General features: G+C 49.6%; 1 protein-coding gene across 2 annotated transcripts in view; it reads right to left on the bottom strand.

The window, feature by feature from the left end:
* Window positions 1-21,253, bottom strand: part of satb2 (SATB homeobox 2) — a 67,283-nt gene that overhangs the window by 21,434 nt on the left and 24,596 nt on the right. The window contains exons 4-11 of one of the 2 annotated variants that reach the window (XM_088605852.1): window positions 18,809-18,935; window positions 18,410-18,533; window positions 14,190-14,292; window positions 12,980-13,030; window positions 12,247-12,836; window positions 4,330-4,542; window positions 2,696-2,848; window positions 10-204 (exon numbers count right to left, since the gene is read on the bottom strand). In XM_088605852.1, coding sequence (XP_088461978.1) covers window positions 10-204; window positions 2,696-2,848; window positions 4,330-4,542; window positions 12,247-12,836; window positions 12,980-13,030; window positions 14,190-14,292; window positions 18,410-18,533; window positions 18,809-18,935 — 1,556 coding nt within the window. The remainder of the gene's footprint in view (window positions 1-9; window positions 205-2,695; window positions 2,849-4,329; window positions 4,543-12,246; window positions 12,837-12,979; window positions 13,031-14,189; window positions 14,293-18,409; window positions 18,534-18,808; window positions 18,936-21,253) is intronic. The other variant, XM_088605853.1, reaches the window with a different exon arrangement.

Raw genomic sequence — 21,253 nt, 5'->3', positions numbered from 1 at the left:
GTACTGTACCTGAGCAGTGTCAGGGAGGTGCAGTACAGTGTGCAGCCTCTCGCTGTGGTGGTGTCGAGACTCCTCCTCATACACCAGGTCCCTGTCAGCCTGTGGCAGGCTTAGAAATCTGCGGATTGTGCAGAGATTCTCCCAAAGCGTGCGGTTCTCCGGACTGGGGCTCTCCTTCCATCGCAGCAGCTCACACAGCCAGCCCTGAAACAGGAGAAAGAGAGAGTCCTGAGAGAGAGGAAGGAAGTGACAGATGAGCCATCTGCACTGAGGGACTGAAAGAGACACAGAAGGGGATAGTCTGCATTGGGAGTGAGGAAGAGAGAGAGAGAGAGCCTTGGAGTATAGTGCCCTATTCAAACAGAACACACAGGTGATGGGACCCCATTGTGAAGCATTCCTGCCCTGTTAGCCTGTCTTCAGGTGTGACTCCAACTCTCCAGTCTCATCAAAGTCCTCTGTAATTTTCCTCTCAGCTAAGACCTCTGTATGTGCAGGTAAGAAAGGAGAATGAGAGGGAGAGAGAGGAAGAAAGACAGCGGACAGGAAGAGGGGGAGTGAGAGAGAGTGAGAGAGAGAAGGAGCAAGGAAGAGACAGAGAAGGGGAAGATTTGATTATCTCCGCTAGAGTGGCCCAGGCTGTGACACCAGCTGTTGTGCATGCAGAGCGCGGTGTGTTAATAACCTGATCTACTCTCCTCCTTCCCCAGCCCCCCCCAGCCCCTCCTCCTACTGTAGGGGGGCAGCCAGCTGCAGCAGCTGGGGTCACTGAGCCGTGACCCCAACCCCACGAGGGATCACCCCAATCTGGAGCTGAGTACACACACAGACGCGCAGGCACACACACTACAACTTCGCTACCACAGCTACCTCACACCACCTGCCTCCCTCCTCCCTCCTTCTCTCACAAACTCTCGCCTCTCTCTTACCCCACACTGCCTCCCTCTCCTGCCCTCCCTCTCTCTCAGCCTCCCAGATCATCTGTTCATAATAAATCCTATTACACAAACAAAAGCAGAACCTAAATCCCACAAATGTGTGAAATGCATCTTAAAAAAAGAGATATTGTGGAGTAAAAACAGCTTGTGAGGTTACTGTCAGCTCACTACACCCTGATAAAAATATTGATTAGAACAACTACAACAACTGCCACAAGACCAATATCTATTCATTATACCATAGCAGTAGTTCTGTAATAAAATAGAAATCCTCCACAGAATCTTACTGTGCGAGCAAAAATGACTCATAATGCATGCCTGATCTTTTCATTTTATAAACAGAACTCTGGTGTGGGGTATGGAATATATTTTCTCTCTTTGATGATATTCTGCTGTGTAAACTAGCCCCCCTTTGGTATTCAAACTCATTTTTATCTCCTGTTGCATCCCGGCTGATTGTATTGTTAATCTACGCCAGAGATGTGATCAAATAGAGAATTTCAGCAATGGGAACCCGCTCACAATCAGATAGGAAGTTTGAAAAACATGCCACTGTGCTGCTGTCATCTGTCGCTCCCTGTGCACCTTCCTCATAAACACTTGTGTTTATCGTATTCATTTGTATGCATTCAGCCCCCACATGCACACACTTGTGTACAGCATATACACAAAGACACTCTTGGAAGAGACTTAGTGACAGAGGACAGAGAGGAGTAGTCTAATCTGAACATGCAGCGTCTAGAAAAGGGAAGAGGTGGAAGAGCAAATCGTATTACAAAAATGCTCCACAGGCACAGGAATCTGAACAAAATGTAAATATTTCGATGTGCATATGGGCTGACCACATGTACAGGTAAGGCAAGGTGCTTAATCTAATGAGAAGGCTAGAGGCCACATAACATAGACACCAAGGAGAAGACTTTGTTGTACTGTACACTGTTTTTCTAGCAATGAATGTGCCAAACTAGAGACCATACGTGTGGGACACTTCAGCTTCCAAAACGCAGGTTGGAAAAGCGATTGCACATCTGACTGCATAATGGTATTTTTAAAATATATTTTAAACACAAAACAAAAAATATATTTTTGAGTCTACAAGCAAAACTTACTTTTAAAAAAAATGATTCTGCAGAAATTACAGTTTAAGAAATTACATCGAGGTCAAATAGATTTAGTTCAGCAGGGAACAGAACGTTAAAACATAATTTAGAAGTACAGTGTTTGAGGCACAGAGCTCAGGGAAGGTTCAGTTCAGAAGTATGGAGAAAAAAAGTAAGACATCTACAGCAGCATAAAAGCACATTTGTAAAGTGTGTAAGGGCACGCTATTATAAAGCAGCAGCAAACTGATGAAACAAAGTATATCAGAGAGTTTAAAAGTGACTTTTTTACAACCTATACAATCATATGACCACAGAAAGAACAATAATAAAAGGCTTGTCTGAAAGCTCACAATGCATTACTAATCCAGACTGTGGTAAAGAAAGCCCACTTGTTGAATTCCCAGTTCAACAAGTTCCCAGTTCCCAGTTCAACCAGTGGATACAGTGATACAGTAAGTGAATATGTAAAACAGACAAAGGAGCCGGCAGCAGGTAACCTCTGACCTGAGGTATACTTTTAAGTGGCTGGAGAAAAGGGGGATCGCCCCTGGATAACCTGAATTCCTGCATTCTGGGAACCCCAGCCTGTTGTTTATTCATGGACTGCCAAGCAGAAACTCTGCAACAGTGTGAGGCCCCTGACCCCTGGCTGACCTGGCTCTTGTTGGCGGCCACCTTGGCGAACAGCGCTTGTGAGACCTTGGCTCTCTTCATCTCTTGCTGGATCTCGTCATAGATGGCCGATGTGATGTTGACCAGGGACTCCACTTTGAGGGGCAGCTCAGGGCTTGGACCTGGGGGCTTCGGCTGAGGTGGAGGGGAGAGAGACAGAGCACACCATGAAATAAGACAGATCTCAAACGGCATGCGCTTTGCTACTACTGACCAGAATCGGCGATGGATAGAGAGGAGAACAGCTTGGCAGACATCCGCACACGATGTGACGGGCCATCGGCAGTTAATCGTGTGCAATGCTTTTCGAAGTGGATACTCAATTAAAACCTCATGCAGGCCTTTCAGGAAATGTGCCAGAGCATGAACAACAAGCCTTCATTTCAGTGGAATGTCATCCCTTCATGAGTTTCACACACACACACCTGCGATAGTCTGGAAAATACAGTGGGTCTGCGTGACTGTGGAGCAGAAGCCACCGGTGACTCTGCTGGATGCAAAGAATTTCGGGCTCGGCCATACAGAACTCTGATAGCTCTTATTGCATTCTACAAACAGTGGACCGCTTCACTTCCTGTTGCAGGGGCATTCCCTTTCAAGTAAGTGGTGCCGTCAATGTCAGACGAATGGTAGACATACTACATGACTTCTGAGATGCCCGTCTTAAATAACTTGAATATCTGCCTCATGCTTTGAAGACGTAATGTCAGGCCACATTGGGAAAATGGAGCTCTGGCAGTAGGAGTCCGGGACCCATCCTGCACACTTGGCAGAGTGCCACCGGGTAAGGGCGCGAGCTCGCCCTGTGGGCCACTCCTGGAGCTCAACGGGCACCCGTGGGTTTACCATGATGCCTGCACGATGCCTGCTCCACTTGGCACTAGCTCCCCTGGAGGGAGCCACATAGCCTGCCTGCCAAAAGACCAATGTCTCTGATATGCGGACATGTGAGAGAACCATGTCTGCAGGTCATCATTCTCCTGTGCAATACAGGAATGCTCCATTGCCCCATAAAGCTGAGTATTGCACAGCTGGCAGCTCCAAACAGGGTAAATAGTAAAGTCAAATTTGTGAGGAAGGACTGTGAACTAAGGACCTGAGCTCCCGCGCAGTAATCTGTTCCAGCAGGGACACAACAGAAATATTGTCCAGCAGGATGATGGGACCAGGATATCATACCAGGATACCACACCCAAAGAAGGCTACACAGCCAAAACGTTGTGTTTCTTTTCTTCTCTTTTCAGCATGGAATAAACCTTTACCTGCTCTTTCGCAGCCCACGCATGCTGACGGAGCTCCCTACCTGAACTACCATGCATCATGATCTGAAATTCCAGAACATCGCTCCTGACTTGTCCGTCTAATCATTTACCCACCGATGCATGGGCCTGCCTGTCCTGGAGTTTATAACCGAGCCATTCCATCTGTCTTTCCCATTGCCTGTTTCTCGAACTTTCCAGCTGTGATGGAGTGCACACACAGCCAGCACCCTAGGGAGCCTGTGTCTGAGAGCATGTCCCGGACGCAGAGACACATGCACGCAGAAGAGACACACTTGCGTTGTCCCGCAGACACACAGACAGAGCCGGGCACGGGACTGGGGCCGCGCGGTGTACCTGTGTGAGCCTGGGGCCCCCCGGGCTGGGGGCGGAGGAGGGGGGCAGCCCCGAGGGGGGGTTCATGCTACGCTCCCGCTCCTCCTGGTAGATGCGGTCCCTCTCCGCCTCCGGCAGGTTCAGGAAGTTCTGCATGGCCTTCAGGTTCACCAGCAGGGACTGGGAGGCCGAGCGGGGGTCCTCTTCCTTCCTCAGGATCTCTGAGAGCAGGCCCTGGCACACACAGACACACGCGCGGTGAGGGAGAGCAGCTGACTGGCGCAGGCCCTGAGGCGCTGGGCTTCCAGACTTAGCGGAGGGGGCCTGCTCTGTAAGCAATCTGCAGACTACAGAGTACTCGCGCGCACAGAGAGCATCTCTGGCTAGAACACAAAACCTGTCCGTCCGACTGTGTGTCAGGAGACCAGTTTGTGGGAGAGTGGCTCGTGCGAGCTCTGACCCCTCGAGGAAGGAGAGCTAGCGAGCGTACGGGGAGCGGGGAATGTGCCGTGACGCCCACAGCGTGTCACACAGCCAGCCCCTGCCATGCTCATCGCCTTCCACCCGTTACAGGTCACGCTCGGCTGGCCTCTAATGAGGCGGAATTTATCCTTGCAGAATCTCAATACGCCAGGTGTGCATGCTGCTGTGTGTCTGCGTGCGCGCAAGGCCGTGTGAGCGCACGCACGTGTGTCGCAGAGCCTGCTGCAATCCCGCACTGGCTGTGTGTCCCGGGACAGGACTGGCTCCAGGACGAGAGGCATGTGCTGCATGCCTGGCCGCCGTCCCTCTGCTTGCCCAATCAACGCCATCAGCTCACTCTCCCTGACACTGAAGACACCCGTCCCCTCAAACACAGGCCCAGCAGCTCTGGAGCAGCAGGATCACTGCAGTTGTGTGCCTTACTGCTGCAGAGCTCTACAGTGCTTCACTGCACAAACACTATCTGTCCGTCCTGAGCTCTTCCAGCATGCTACGCTGCTCTGCGCTAACGTACTGTGGAGCAGAACTGTGCACTTCGCTAACGCAAAGCAAGTTGCACTTACATACAAGTACAAATTTAGATTTCTTGAAATACTGTACAAAATAACTTTTGTACAGTACTCAATGTCCTGTACTGCAGGGCTCTACAAGGCTGCTTGATTACAGTCTGAGCTTCATGTCTAATTTCCCCCCCAAAACAGCTCGGCACACAGGCGTGCTGCATATTTCATGAGCTTATCCTTAATTCCCCATCAGTGTGAGCAGTCCCATCACTGGCCTACTAGTGCCAAGGCTCGCTCACAGAGCCAGGCAGCGGGGTATAAGGAGGGCCCTCCGGGTCCACTGGGACTCTCCCGGGGGGAACAGAGGGGCCCCACTCTCACTGCCTCCTACCCTCTGCCCACTGATCAGACAGCACACACCCCCCCCCTGGCACAGCTGCTGCCTTTCAGAGGAAAGGACCCACACACTCTGCTCCACATGGCAGAGCTGGATACGTTACCTCCCTGTGATCCCACCCCCAGAGCCCCGCCAAATGAAAATGAGCAGCTCTGACACAGCAGCCTGGCTCGGGTTTTTATTTCACTTCTTGAGTGCTTAGGTGAACTCAAGAGTTTGTCATATACAGATCAGCTGGGGGAACTAAATCTCTTCAGTCTAGAACAAAGGTGACCGAGATGAGATTTTGTTCCAGAATATAAAATCTTAAGGACTGTAAAAGGGTCAACACAGGGCACTATTGCACTATTGGAAACAAGGATACAAGAGTCACAGCTGGAAACTCAAAGGAAACAGTCCGTCCTCCATGAGGTTTGGGTGTTTGGAACAGGCTTTCTTGCCAGGTGGTTTAATCCTTCCTTACGCTCTCAGGGTGTACAATTTGATTGAACTGTTCACTGGATTAAAGATATTTTTCTCAACGTTTTCTGGTCTAAAGCTTGGGGTCAGATGGGGCCAGAACAGTTTTTGTTTTTCCATCTTTTCTACATTATGTAAAACTGTGGAATAAGAGCTACAAAACGAGTTAAACGCGAAAAGCGTTCTAGTGTGTAGTCATGTAGCGAATGGATTTGAAATGAATTGATTCTCTGATCAACTTGTCTCGTTTCCTTGAACATACAACAACGTCAATCAAGACTGATCCAAGACTGTGATTTGATTGACTGCAGCAGTGATGACTTTTTCTACAGAAGACTGTCAAATTGAAATCCACAGATGAGATGTAATCAAGGAAAAAGTATTATAGATGGCATATTCAGAAACAAAGTTCAAAGAAGAACCATCAGAGTCATTCCCGGTCTCACAGAGATCACCTTCCTGCACAGAGCAGACCCACAAGAGAACCTGATACAGCAGTTCAGAGTCCTCACTGTTAGAAACGCATGCAGGACTGGAGATGGAAGGAAGGCACTCCTTCACAGAGAAGAGGATTGGTTTCTTGAAATCAAATGAGCAAAATGGCCAAAAGGTCTTCTCTCCTCCTCTACCCAACCTTTGTTCTTAAATTAGCATTAACAGCGTCCCGAGTGCCAGTTTCACAACTGCCCTCTTGAGTTACAAAGTGACAGTTACCCGGTGTGTGACATTTATGCATCTGAGGCTCATGCTAATAAAAATGCTTACAATGGCTGTGTTTGAACATCCCTGGTACATCATTAACTGGGGACCTGTTAAAGGTTGTTTGCATAGCTGTAGCAGAGCAGCGATTTCTTAAATATGTCTAGGGCAGAATGAACAGGGTTTTGTTTGACAACACTTCACATCCACGGCAAAGTATTTTAAAACCCAAGCAATTCAGAAAACAGTTCAAAAAGAAAAGATGCAGCAAAGAAGTCAAAATGTCAGCTAGGTGTAGTAGTCTAAGATAAGCAACCAGGGCACAACACCAAAAACAAAGCAGAGCAGACAAAGACAGCAGCAGATTGGACTTGTCCTTATGTAGCTACACATGCACCCTACACACCTGTAATGTGGAAAAACTAAATGGTATTTCTGTTTCTTTGTATTTGTCCCAGGTGGGTGACAAGTTCTACCTATGTGGGTGCAGTGCTGTTCTGGGGAGGTGCTGTCATACCTGTGCAGGTGTAGTGTAGAATCACGACAGGTGCAGTTCTGTAACTGTGCAAGTGCAGTGGTGCAGCTGGCAATGTCCAGTGTTTTGCCTGGGCAGATACAGTGTTGTGCCTGTCCCTGTGCAGGGTTATGACTGTGTCTGTGCATTGTTGTGTCTGTTCATGTTCAGTGTCGTGCTTGTGCAGTGTCATACCTGTGCAGTGTTGAGCCTGTGCAGTTTTATACCTGTACATGGGCAGTGCCTGTGCAGTGTTGTGCCTGTGCAGGGTTATGCCTGTGTCTGTGCAGTGGTGGGCCTGTGTCTGGGCAGTAGTGTGCCTGTGTCTGGGCAGTGTTGTGTCTGTGCATTGTTATGCCTGTGTCTGTACAGTGTTATGCCTGTGTCTAAGCAGGGTTATGCCTGTGTCTGAGCAGTGTAATGCCTGTGTCTAAGCAGTTTTTTGTCTGTGTCTGTACAGTGTTGTGCCTGTGTCTGTGTAGTGTTATGCCTGTGCCTGTGCAGTGTTGTGCCTGTGTCTGTGCAGTGTTGTGCCTGTGTCTGAGCAGGGTTATGCCCGTGTCTGTGCAGGTTTATGTCTCTGTCTGTGCAGTGTTGTGCCTGTGTCTGCATAGTGTTGTGCCTGTGTCTGTGCAGTGTTGTGCCCATGTCTGTGCAGTTTTATGCCTGTGTCTGCAGTGTTGTGCCTGTGCCTGTGCAATGTTGAGCATGTGCAGTGTTATACCTGTACATGGGCAGTGCCTGTGTAGTGTTGTGCCTGTGTCTGTGCAGTGTTATGCCTGTGCTTGTGCAGGTTTATGCCTGTGTCTAAGCAGTGTTGTGCCTGTGTCTGTGCAGTGTTGAACCTGTGTCTGTGCAGGTTTATGCCTGTGCCTGTGCAGGTTTATGCCTGTGTCTAAGCAGTGTTATGCCTGTGTCTGTACAGTGTTGTGCCTGTGTCTGTGCAGGTTTATGCCTGTGTCTGTGCAGTGTTATGCCTGTGTCTGTGCAGGTTTATGCCTGTGTCTGTGCAGGGTTATGCCTGTGTCTGTACAGTGTTGTGCCTGTGTCTGTACAGTGTTATGCCTGTGTCTGTGCAGTCTTGTGCCTGTGTCTGTGTAGTGTTATGCCTTATGCCTGTGCAGTGTTGTGCCTGTGTCTGTGCAGTGTTGTGCCTGTGTCTGTGCAGTGTTGTGCCTGTGTCTGCATAGTGTTGTGCCTGTGCCTGTGCAGTGTTGTGCCTGCGTCTGTGCAGTGTTGTGCCTGTGTCTGTGCAGTGTTGTGCCCGTGTCTGTGCAGGTTTATGTCTGTGTCTGTGCAGTGTTGTGCCTGTGTCTGTGCAGTGTTGTGCCCGTGTCTGTGCAGGTTTATGTCTGTGTCTGTGCAGTGTTGTGCCTGTGCCTGTGCAGTGTTGTGCCCGTGTCTGTGCAGGTTTATGTCTGTGTCTGTGCAGTGTTGTGCCTGTGTCTGTGCAGTGTTGTGCCTGTGTCTAAGCAGTGTTGTGCCTGTGCCTGTGCAGTGTTGTGCCTGTGTCTGTGCAGTGTTGTGCCTGTGTCTGTGCAGGTTTATGCCTGTGTCTAAGCAGTTATGCCTGTGTCTGTGCAGGTTTATGCCTGTGTCTAAGCAGTGTTGTGCCTGTGTCTCTACAGTGTTATGCCTGTGCCTGTGCAGGTTTATGCCTGTGTCTAAGCAATGTTGTGCCTGTATCTGTACAGTGTTGTGCCTGTGTCTGTGCAGGTTTATGCCTGTGTCTAAGCAGTGTTGTGCCTGTGTCTGTACAGTGTTGTGCCTGTGTCTGTACAGGTTTATGCCTGTGTCTGTGCAGGGTTATGCCTGTATCTATACAGTGTTATGCCTGTGTCTGTACAGTGTTATGCCTGTGTCTGTGCAGGTTTATGCCTGTATCTGTACAGTGTTATGCCTGTGTCTGTACAGTGTTATGCCTGTGTCTAAGCAGTGTTATGCCTGTGTCTGTACAGTGTTATGCCTGTGTCTGTGCAGGGTTATGCCTGTGTCTGTGCAGGTTTATGCCTGTATCTGTACAGTGTTATGCCTGTGTCTGTGCAGTGTTATGCCTGTGTCTGTGTAGGTTTATGCCTGTATCTGTACAGTGTTATGCCTGTGTCTTAGCAGTGTTATGCCTGAGTCTGAGCAGTGTTATGCCTGTGTCTGTACAGTGTTATGCCTGAGTCTGAGCAGTGTTATGCCTGTGTCTAAGCAGTGTTATGCCTGAGTCTGTACAGTGTTATGCCTGTGTCTGTGCAGGGTTATGCCTGTGTCTGTGCAGGTTTATGCCTGTATCTGTACAGTGTTATGCCTGTGTCTGTGCAGTGTTATGCCTGTGTCTGTGTAGGTTTATGCCTGTATCTGTACAGTGTTATGCCTGTGTCTAAGCAGTGTTATGCCTGAGTCTGAGCAGTGTTATGCCTGTGTCTGTACAGTGTTATGCCTGTGTCTAAGCAGTGTTATGCCTGAGTCTGAGCAGGGTTATGCCTGTATCTGTACAGTGTTATGCCTGTGTCTGAGCAGTGTAATGCCTGTGTCTGAGCAGGGTTATGCCTGTGTCTGAGCAGGGTTATGCCTGTATCTGTACAGTGTTATGCCTGTGTCTGAGCAGTGTAATGCCTGTGTCCAAGCAGTGTTATGCCTGTGTCTGTGCAGGGTTATGCCTGTGTCTGTACAGTGTTATGCCTGTGTCTGTACAGTGTTATGCCTGTATCTGTACAGTGTTATACCTGTGTCTGTACAGTGTTATGCCTGTGTCTGTACAGTGTTATGCCTGTGTCTAAGCAGTGTTATGCCTGTATCTGTACAGTGTTATGCCTGTGTCTAAGCAGTGTTATGCCTGTGTCTGTGCAGGTTTATGCCTGTATCTGTACAGTGTTATGCCTGTATCTGTACAGTGTTATGCCTGTGTCTGTAAAGTGTTATGCCTGTGTCTGTACAGTGTTATGCCTGTGTCTAAGCAGTGTTATGCCTGTGTCTGTACAGTGTTATGCCTGTGTCTGTGCAGGGTTATGCCTGTGTCTGTGCAGGTTTATGCCTGTATCTGTACAGTGTTATGCCTGTGTCTGTGCAGTGTTATGCCTGTGTCTGTGTAGGTTTATGCCTGTATCTGTACAGTGTTATGCCTGTGTCTAAGCAGTGTTATTCCTGAGTCTGAGCAGTGTTATGCCTGTATCTGTACAGTGTTATGCCTGTATCTGTACAGTGTTATGCCTGTGTCTGAGCAGGGTTATGCCTGTGTCTGAGCAGGGTTATGCCTGTATCTGTACAGTGTTATGCCTGAGTCTGAGCAGTGTTATGCCTGTGTCTAAGCAGTGTTATGCCTGTGTCTAAGCAGTGTTATGCCTGAGTCTGAGCAGGGTTATGCCTGTATCTGTACAGTGTTATGCCTGTATCTGTACAGTGTTATGCCTGTGTCTGAGCAGGGTTATGCCTGTGTCTGAGCAGGGTTATGCCTGTATCTGTACAGTGTTATGCCTGTGTCTGAGCAGTGTAATGCCTGTGTCTGAGCAGGGTTATGCCTGTGTCTGAGCAGGGTTATGCCTGTATCTGTACAGTGTTATGCCTGTGTCTGAGCAGTGTAATGCCTGTGTCCAAGCAGTGTTATGCCTGTGTCTGTGCAGGGTTATGCCTGTGTCTGTACAGTGTTATGCCTGTATCTGTACAGTGTTATGCCTGTGTCTGTACAGTGTTATGCCTGTGTCTGTACAGTGTTATGCCTGTGTCTAAGCAGTGTTATGCCTGTATCTGTACAGTGTTATGCCTGTGTCTAAGCAGTGTTATGCCTGTGTCTGTGCAGGTTTATGCCTGTATCTGTACAGTGTTATGCCTGTGTCTGTGCAGTGTTGTGCCTGTGTCTGTACAGTGTTATGCCTGTGTCTGTACAGTGTTATGCCTGTGTCTAAGCAGTGTTATGCCTGTGTCTGTGCAGGTTTATGCCTGCATCTGTACAGTGTTGTGCCTGTGCAGTGCAGTGTTATGCCTGTGTCTGAGCAGGGTTATGCCTGTGTCTGTACAGTGTTATGCCTGTGTCTGTACAGTGTTATGCCTGTGTCTGAGCAGGGTTATGCCTGTGTCTGAGCAGGGTTATGCCTGTGTCTGAGCAGGGTTATGCCTGTGTCTGTGCAGGGTTATGCCTGTGTCTGAGCAGTGTTATGCCTGTGTCTGAGCAGGGTTATGCCTGTGTCTGTACAGTGTTATGCCTGTGTCTTAGCAGTGTTATGCCTGTGTCTGTACAGTGTTATGCCTGTGTCTGTACAGTGTTATGCCTGTGTCTGTGCAGGGTTATGCCTGTGTCTGAGCAGGGTTATGCCTGTGTCTGAGCAGGTTTATGCCTGTATCTGTACAGTGTTATGCCTGTGTCTGTGCAGGTTTATGCCTGTATCTGTACAGTGTTATGCCTGTGTCTGTGCAGGTTTATGCCTGTATCTGTACAGGGTTATGCCTGTGTCTGTGCAGGTTTATGCCTGTATCTGTACAGTGTTATGCCTGTGTCTGTGCAGGTTTATGCCTGTATCTGTACAGTGTTATGCCTGTGTCTGTACAGGGTTATGCCTGTGTCTGAGCAGGGTTATGCCTGTATCTGTACAGTGTTGTGCCTGTGCCTGAGCAGTGTTATGCCTGTGTCTGAGCAGGGTTATGCCTGTGTCTGAGCAGGGTTATGCCTGTGTCTGAGCAGGGTTATGCCTGTGCAGTGCAGTGTTATGCCTGTGTCTGAGCAGTGTTATGCCTGTATCTGTACAGTGTTGTGCCTGTGTCTGAGCAGGGTTATGCCTGTGCAGTGCAGTGTTATGCCTGTGTCTGAGCAGTGTTATGCCTGTATCTGTACAGTGTTGTGCCTGTGTCTGAGCAGGGTTCTGCCTGTGCAGTGCAATGCCCGTGCATGCGCAGTTCCGTACCTGCGTGCGGTTGAAGGCCACGCGGGCGAACACAGCCTGGGAGACGCTGGCCCTCTTCAGCTCATCGCGGACCTGCTGGTAGATGTCGGGGGAGACCTCCGTGGGGGCCGGGCTGGCCCCAGGCTCGCTGGGCTTCGAGGGCCGGGGCAGGGGAGGGTGGTTCAGGAACTGCTGGTTGATGGCCTGGGGGTGCTGGTGTGCCAGGAGCCGGCTGACCGCTAGCTGCTGGTTGATGAGGTGCGCCATGGCCAGCTGCTGCCGCACCAGCTGGGGACTGAGCTGAGGTGACAGCAGCCCCCCCGGCGTCAGCAGGGGCTGCAGGGCGGCTGGCGGCGGCACCTGGGCGCGCAGCGGGGGGCTGTGATGGAGCTGGTTGTGTGGGGACAGTTGCTGTTGCTGTTGCTGGGATTGCTGCTGCTGCTGCTGCTGCTGCTGGGACTGCTGTGTCTGGGTCTGAGGCTCCCCAGTTCCTCCGGCCCCCTTGACCAGGGCCCCCCCACCGGCCCCCAGTGACCCAAGCTGTGCCAGGCCTGACAGGTGTGGGGGGCGCTGGCCCAGGACGCAGAAGTCAGCCAGGCTGTCCCGTTCCACTGCGAGAGGAAGGAGAGATGGGAGAGCGTCACACTGTCCCTCCACAACTGAACTCGATCCAGCATGCAAACGACGAAGCACCAAGGAACCAGATCTTCGAACGTTTCCTCGGACAGGCACTTGGGAGGGGCCGGAATCTCACCTTTGATCTCCGAGTTCTCCCGTCCAGACCACATCTTCTCCAGATAATCCCCTGAGGAGAGGAGAGGGTGAGACAAGGGAAGGAGCAGCAGGCACACTTGCAGAGCACCGCAGAGTCTGGGCCATGAGCGCAGTGCTTGTGAGGACCTCTCACTGACACTCATTATCTTCTCATTTGCCTTTCCCACTGGACCGAAATCCAGAGTGGTGAAATCAGACGACATCGTCCCGGCTGAAATGACTTAAATAATGCATGTTCGATTTGGAAGACCCCCAAAACTTTTTTTTTTTGTTAAAGTGAGGATGTTGCCTCTTCATTTCTGCAGTTACTTACTGGAGAGCTGCACTGAGGGGTTTCGATGCAGCTACGGGGCTTGATAAAGGGGGGGGGTGTGATGGACTCTCCCAAATTGTTCGTGGCCACGCAAAAATAAAAAATTACCCTGCGGCCACAGCTGTATCACGGCCATCAGCGGTTAGCTCCACACTCTGGGGAAGGGCGCGATGTGCACCACACAGGAGGAGCGTCCAAGCCAGTGATTCAGGAGTTTTATCAGCACGGCGGAGGCTGACACGTGGGACAGCCAATGAGGTCGCACCAGTCGGGCCCTGCAGCTGCGTGCTCCAATGACACTCCTCCCCCCCCCCTCCCCATCAGCCCTCACATCTGGCCCTGCGCGGCTGACAGCGCGGCGGGGAGGCCTGTTTTCGAAAGGCACAGACCAGAACTAATACTGGCGCTCTGTAACCCGACGCTGCCTGTCAGAGCGCCGGGCTTTTATTCTGTTTGGGGTTTCTGTACTGACTTTGATCTGCTCTGCTGCGCAATTGCTCCATTTTTTTTTTTTGGGGGGAAAAGAAATAATTTCTAAGTCAAAAAAAAAAGAAAAGGCACATTCTTCAGCAGGCCGGCCTATATATGGCCGCGTGTAACAGGACCCCCGAGTTAAACTGGGGGAAGCACTGGTTTTGATTAGGGAGAGGAGCGTTTAGTTCCCACTGCTATATTAAGGGAGACATTAGCGGATAATGCAAACCAGGCCTATCTGGGCCCTGGCTGTCCTGTCTGCAGTTCTCTCTCTCTCTCTCAGAGCATCCCAGCCCCCCTCAGCTTCACAGGTCACCTCAGGAGAAGCAGTCAGCAGAGATGCCGTCAGGCCAGCAGTGCAGGTCACTCAGTCTGTCTGGTTGCCCCCGTTCAGCAGCCTCACCTTTGATTTTCTTGTACTTCTTGTACCATCGGCCAAACTCCTGGCACTTAGTGGAGGACACATTGGCGTAGTAGGTGCTGTTCACGATGGAGGAGATCATACTCTGGACAGAAGGAGAGAGTGGGAGTTGTGTGTCAAAGAGAGGTACTGCAGAGTGAGGGGGACATCCTGATGATTAATTCCCACAATAAACTCGAACTCTAAAGCTCTTACTACAGAGAACACATGCTGGCTAAACCCAAACATCAGTGTTGTTCAATCACAGTGTTTACAAACTGCCTATTGAAATAGGATGGTACAGAGCACAGTAGAGACAGAGAGACGCCCAGCTGTGTACCCCAGTGCCACAGCAGAGACAGAGAGAAGTCCAGCTGTGTGTCCCAGTGCCCCAGCAGAGACAGAGAGAAGTCCAGCTGTGTACCCCAGTGCCACAGCAGAGACAGAGAGAAGTCCAGCTGTGTGTCCCAGTGCCCCAGCAGAGACAGAGAGAAGTCCAGCTGTGTGCCCCAGTGCCATAGCAGAGACAGAGAGAAGTCCAGCTGTGTGTCCCAGTGCCCCAGCAGAGACAGAGAGAAGTCCAGCTGTGTGTCCCAGTGCCCCAGCAGAGACAGAGAGAAGTCCAGCTGTGTGTCCCAGTGCCACAGTAGAGACAGAGAGAAGTCCAGATGTGTGCCCCAGTGCCCCAGTGCCCCAGCAGAGACAGAGAGAAGTCCAGCTGTGTGTCCCAGTGCCCCAGTAGAGACAGAGAGAAGTCCAGCTGTGTGTCCCAGTGCCCCAGTGCCCCAGCAGAGACAGAGAGAAGTCCAGCTGTGTGTCCCAGTGCCCCAGTAGAGACAGAGAGAAGTCCAGCTGTGTGTCCCAGTGCCCCAGTGCCCCAGCAGAGACAGAGAGAAGTCCAGCTGTGTGCCCCAGTGCCCCAGCAGAGAGATACAGACTGGGACACAGTCCCTCCTGCCCTGTGAAAAACACAGATAGCAGAGAGAGTGATGCACCCTCACACTGGCAGACAGGCCAGAGCGCATCGTGCCCCAGAGAAACCAAAGTCTCTCCAGGAAAAGCGAGAAAAGAAGGAATTTGCAGCTATTAATACCAACCCCCCTTTTAACGTAACAGCTCCTTTGATTGTTCTGCTATTCCTACAGCACTTATCGCACCACCCTTTCAACCAGTAACCTTAATTAAGCCCTCACAAATGAGCCTGAGAAAGCAGAAGGTGAATGCTGGAGTGTTAAAGAAGGGAAGACCCCTGCAGAGAGAACGCGAGACTGAGGGAAGGGGGAGAGAGACAAGCGGTGACAGAAAACGAAGATCCCTGGTAAATGAAAGGATGGGCCACAGGAGATGCTCTCTCCACTGTGTTCTGTATGACCAAGAGGGATCTCTTATCACACTGACTAGATGCCTCTCCGCCCATCTCTCTTCTCTCTCGCCTCCCCCACTCCCTGCACCCTCCTTCTCTGAAGCCAGGTGTCCGATTTCTCTGAATTGCTCGTGATGACTCTTATTGCACCAGGTGCCGACTACTGTACTGAACCTACACCACAGGTCGCGCGTGTGCGGGCGCTCGTTCACAGCGCAGGCACAGTCAGTCTCAGAGAGGGGAGGCCTAATTGTCTGGGTGCAACTTCAGGAAGCAGTCAATTTATACCCTGTGGAGAGATCTTCCAGGAGAGGAAGTGCACTCCATCTATCAGCTGGACTACATTCCAGTCCTCCAAGACTAACTGGCCAGGCACGAATCAAAATCACTGGTTCTTATCAGAGTCCTGCTGTTGTTTTTGAATTGCCTGTTGGATTCAGTTTTATAATGCTGTTAGTTTATTCTGTATTTTCTGTTCAGTTTTACCAGTGGCCTGTGTGACATCATTCTGTTTGCACTGGTCTCTTGGTGTTAATGTGGGTTCTGCAGTCTTGGTCCTGGTCCAGGTCTCTTTTAATGCAGCAAAGCTCGAAGAGCTGGGAGATTCCAGCAAGTCCAGCTAAGTCAATGAGCTGCTCTTGGTTGTTAAGTGTAACGCTGGAATGGAAAACCAGCGGACCTACGGTCATCTTCCCAGGAATGGCACTGGAGAGCCTTGATTTAAATACTTCAACAATTTTGGCAAACACCATGTTACACTTGTAAAACTCTTCTTTCACAGAAATCTGAAACTGAATCCTGAAGAACGTGTCTTTGTCTTCCACTCCCTTCCATAAATACTTTCTCCACGTTTTTGCTTCCCCAAAAACTGACGGGCGCAGACACACAAAGATGAACATAAGCTCTGAGAATCCCTAAATGTCTCCCTCCTCCGTGTCTCTGTGCGCTTCAGTAGAGGCACAGTAGGTACAGTAAACCCTCAGTGAGGGACAGAGCTGCAGCACAGAGCAGACCTCACATGCCACAGCAGTGCGAGAATGAGAAAGACCGCATTTGGGATTCCTGGGAGACACTGAGCACTGTCCCACTCAAGTGATATATTAACCCCCACGGGAGGGGTCACCATGGGCTCTGCACATATGGTGCGACATTACTCAGAGTCTACGTGCTTCAGTGTTGCACTGATTAGATATTGAAGCTTAACCTTCTGGCTGCTCCACTTTCTCCATTTCATTATGATTGCTTCATTTATTTTTTAAATGAAGAACATACTTATATACTTGCACTCACTGGACTGTCACACTACACTGATACACAAGCACTCACTGGACTGTCACACTACACTGACACACAAGCACTCACTGGACTGTCACACTACACTGATACACAAGCACTCACTGGACTGTCACACTACACTGACACACAAGCACTCACTGGACTGTCAAACTACACTGATACACAAGCACTCACTGGACTGTCACACTACACTGACACACAAGCACTCACTGGACTGTCACACTACACTGATACACAAGCACTCACTGGACTGTCACACTACACTGACACACAAGCACTCACTGGACTGTCACACTACACTGATACACATGCACTCTGCCTCACTACACTGATGCACATGTACTCTGTCTCACTACACTGATACACATGTACTCTGTCTCACTACACTGATACACATGTCTACACTGCAGTGACATACTACACTGATACACATGGATTCACTGCAGCGACACACTACACTAACACACATGGATTCACTGCAGTGACACACTACACTAACGCACATGGATTCACTGCAGTGACACACTACACTAACGCACATGGATTCACTGCAGTGACACACTACACTGAAGCACATGGATTCTCTGTCTCACTACACTGGTACACATTGTGAGAGCTCTGGTAGGGACCACATTCCCCAGATTCCTCTGAGGAATGAGCTGCTGTTCTGCCACCTGACCAGTTGCAGGAAGACATCTGGCCAGGTGGACCTTTTAAAGAGCAGAAAGAGGAAGCTTCCAGGGTCAGTCAGTCAGCAGAATGATGTGCATTTCCTTAAGGACTGAAGAACTGAACTGGGACCAGAGGAACTGTGTGAGCTTCTGGGAATGAAATTAAACAAACCCGCAGTTTTTCTTGAAACTTTGTGAAGAGTCTTGAAGAGAGACTGTGTCTGAGAATTGTTTGTTTTTGTTGCTGTTTAGCTGCTCGGCTGTGTTAGACAGGGGCTTCATGAAGAAGTTTAGGTAGGAGCTCGATGAAGAGCTTAGGCTTTTGTTTTTTTATTTGGTTATGGTGTTTTGAGTTTCACTGCACTGTAAATAAAAGGCACTTGTAAACAGGGTGATTGTTTTAACCTCACAGCTGCATGTGTGCGTTTCTGTGGGCCTGGACCCGCCTGTCTTAAAGATCACGTTTATGACACACCCACGAGTACGTCACAACATGCATTCACTGCATTGCCGTCCTACCTACACACATGCATTCAGTGCAACACTACACGTGCACTATTCACATGCATTCACTGTTACACTACAGTGCACACATTCATTCAGTGCACTGTCACACTTCAAGAGTATCCGCATGCATTCACTACACACTCCACTTACACAGATGCACTCACTGTCACCGAACAATTATACACATGCAGTCACAGCACTGCCACACTACACTGCTGCGCGTACATTCCCTGCACTGCCACGCTGGAAACCCTAATATTAATGCTGGGTTAGTGTGTGGGTTAATGCACATCAGGACTATAGGACCCTAAAATAAATGATGCCCTGGGTTCTGCCAGGGTGCTAAGAGTCTGCCTGTGAACAGAATGCGTTTGCTCATGCCGCACCTGAGAGAGAGGGCACTCCTTGGCCAGTGTGCTCTGGTTCATCTCCTTCAGCAGCTCCTTCAGGGCGTTGCGCACAGTGGCATGGTTCCACTGCTCGGCTGGCAGGTCTTCGAGCTTGGCACAGCTGCAACACAACACCAGTCACTCCCTGTCCCTGGTACCCTCCCCCTCCCCGCCATACCCCAGTTTACACTCCTGCTTCCCCATGAGCAGCAACAACTTGCTGCTTCCAGTTTGCACTTCCCGACTTACTCCCAGATCCCTTGATCCCCCTGTTCTATCTCCTTATTCTCCTCAGCCTGAGCCTGCGGCACGCTCCCCACTTGGTGCCCCTACAGTCCCATACCTGTCCCACGCCCCCACCCTGCCCCCCTCGGTCAACACCCCTGCCCTGCTGACCTCTGCAGCTGGATGCGGAGAGTGACCATGTGGTAGACGTCCAGCAGCATGTCAGCCACAGTGGCCTCAGGGGCATCAGTCAGGTAGTGGATGGGAAGAGGGTTCCAGCGCCCCACCTTGATGATGCCTGCGGGGAATCAGAGAGAGGACAGAGCACGTCACCTCCGTGCAGCAATATCAGCACCGTTACATTCAGGCTGTGCTTTACCACGGGTCGCAAAGGCATTGCAGCATCACACCTTCAAAGCAAGGCTATAACAGCAACAGCTCACCATCATATCAAGTGGAGGAAGTGACAAATGAAAACACACTTTGCGTGTTAAAGATCCTGGTTCGCACTTTTGTGCTGCAGCAGTGATCCCATCATACAGGTCCCAGTAAAATAATTCCAGTGCCATGCAACAGGACTGAACCCTACTATTAGGGTGAACAACCACAACTCCTGGGCTAGGATAATCTGGAGAGTGTCCCAGTCCCAGTCATATAGAATTCTTTAAAAAAATTTTGCCTACCATTCATAAATCCATTTGTGGTTCAGGACTTTTAGAATTGCAGGATATATTGGTGACATTTACCCCTGCTTGAAGCAGAGGATTGGAACTCTGAACTCCCAGTAAAATTAAAAGTAATATATATCAATGGGACATGCCCCTACCCGTGCAGCCCCTCATCAGCAAATGCACAGATGTTAATCCTTTAGCACAAATTATAATAAGATGTATTCTTGAGCTGAACTAATTCTTAGGATAGTGGCTGCTGTTCGCATTTGTATTGCAAACCCCCTGGGTAGCCTTGCATACCCATATTTCTCTCAACAAAGACTTCGCTCCCACCTCTAGCTCCCGGGAACTGAGACTGCGATTGTTATGGCACAGTGGAGCTGGTCTGTAGACGAGGGTATTACAAAGGCACAGGAGATGCCCTCATACCATTCGGCAATGTATTTTTTCACTGACTTGGAAACTGTACTGTATGTATTATGGATACAAAACACCTTGGAGAAAGCCAGTAACACTCAGTGTCCTGTGCAGGCTGAAGAGATCCCAGTCTTCTCTGTTTTCTGCAGAAACTGCATGAGAGGCACCAACTTTCTGCACCCAATCCCTGCTCTCAGTCTGAAGCTAAAAGACTAGAAACAACTGGCTGTTAACCTGCACTAATTTACTCCTTATCACAGGGAAGAGCCTCTCCCTTTGACACCTGACACACAGACTGAGACTTGCTGCCATTAACCATAAATAAGAGACCCAGTGACAGCGCTTTATAGCAGGAGAGATGTCCAAAGAACAATTGCACCCTTGAACAAAGACAGACAGTTCAAGGTTTAGTGCTACGTCACCATCAATTAATTGATGCTAGTAAATAGCTTAATAATTGCATAATAAATGCTTCCATAAAACCCTTCCTTGTCAGAACTGGCAATAGAATTTGCTGAGCAATGAGACGTCACCATCAATTAATTGATGCTAGTAAATAGCTTAATAATTGCATAATAAATGCTTCCATAAAACCCTTCCTTGTCAGAACTGGCAATAGAATTTGCTGAGCAATGAGCAGTCGGGGATGACTGTGCACAGACAGAAAGGTGCTAGAAAAGAGAGAGATCTGCCAATCTGTCAGGATCCTGATTCCTCCTTCAGGTCTTCCCCTCTTCTATAAGAAGAGAACATTGTGCTTCAGCAGTGCTCCCCTCACTGTGGGATAACCCCAGTCCAATACTGTTACTGTGGGAAACAACACAACTCAAGAGCTCAGGCAATTCACAGGCTATATGTCCTTAGTGCCGATCTCTATGGATCAGCCTTGCCACGCTTGTAGACGACACTGTGTGTGGCTAGGGTAAAGAACCACTTGAAAGTGATGTGAGCCTAGCAGTCTAGCAAAAACAGCAGACACATGTCCACTTTCGGGCCTATCTCATTTTCTTAAGTGTACAGACTAACCCTGACGCTTTGATTGGGCAGAGATAGTCAAAATTCAGCCCACTCTAAAACAAGCACACTTCACATAAAGTAGCAGGTAGGTCCATATTCCAGCAGAGCTTGTCCTAGTTTAAGCGGAGTCTGCTGCAGGGACTTGAACCACACTTACCCACCATGCTACAAATGTAAAAATAACATGAAGCATAAAACTGAGAGGGCACAAACACCCTCCTACTGCAAGTCATCCAGGAGGCTGCCATCCAGCGGGAAATCCAGACAATTCCACTATTGTTTGGGGGAGTTCTCATTTAAAACACTGCATAATGACGAGGTTCTGGAAATAGTCTCTCGGCATCTTCATTGTTGAAGTGGGACTGTCTGGTTCCCACGATGGATGTGCTGCCTGTCTGTGTGGTTGGAAGAGCCTCTGGCAGACAGGCTGAACTGCTCAAGGCAGATCACACAGTATAATACTGAACAAATGTTTAACTAGCTGAACGCCACCATTCAGATAATACGGCAG

Source organism: Lepisosteus platostomus, chromosome 14 (genome assembly GCF_059453375.1).
Source record: "Lepisosteus platostomus isolate fLepPlt1 chromosome 14, fLepPlt1.hap1, whole genome shotgun sequence".
In the NCBI taxonomy this organism is placed as follows: domain Eukaryota; kingdom Metazoa; phylum Chordata; class Actinopteri; order Semionotiformes; family Lepisosteidae; genus Lepisosteus; species Lepisosteus platostomus.
The sequence above is the reverse complement of the archived record's forward strand: the minus strand, read 5'-3'. Positions and strand labels throughout refer to the sequence as shown.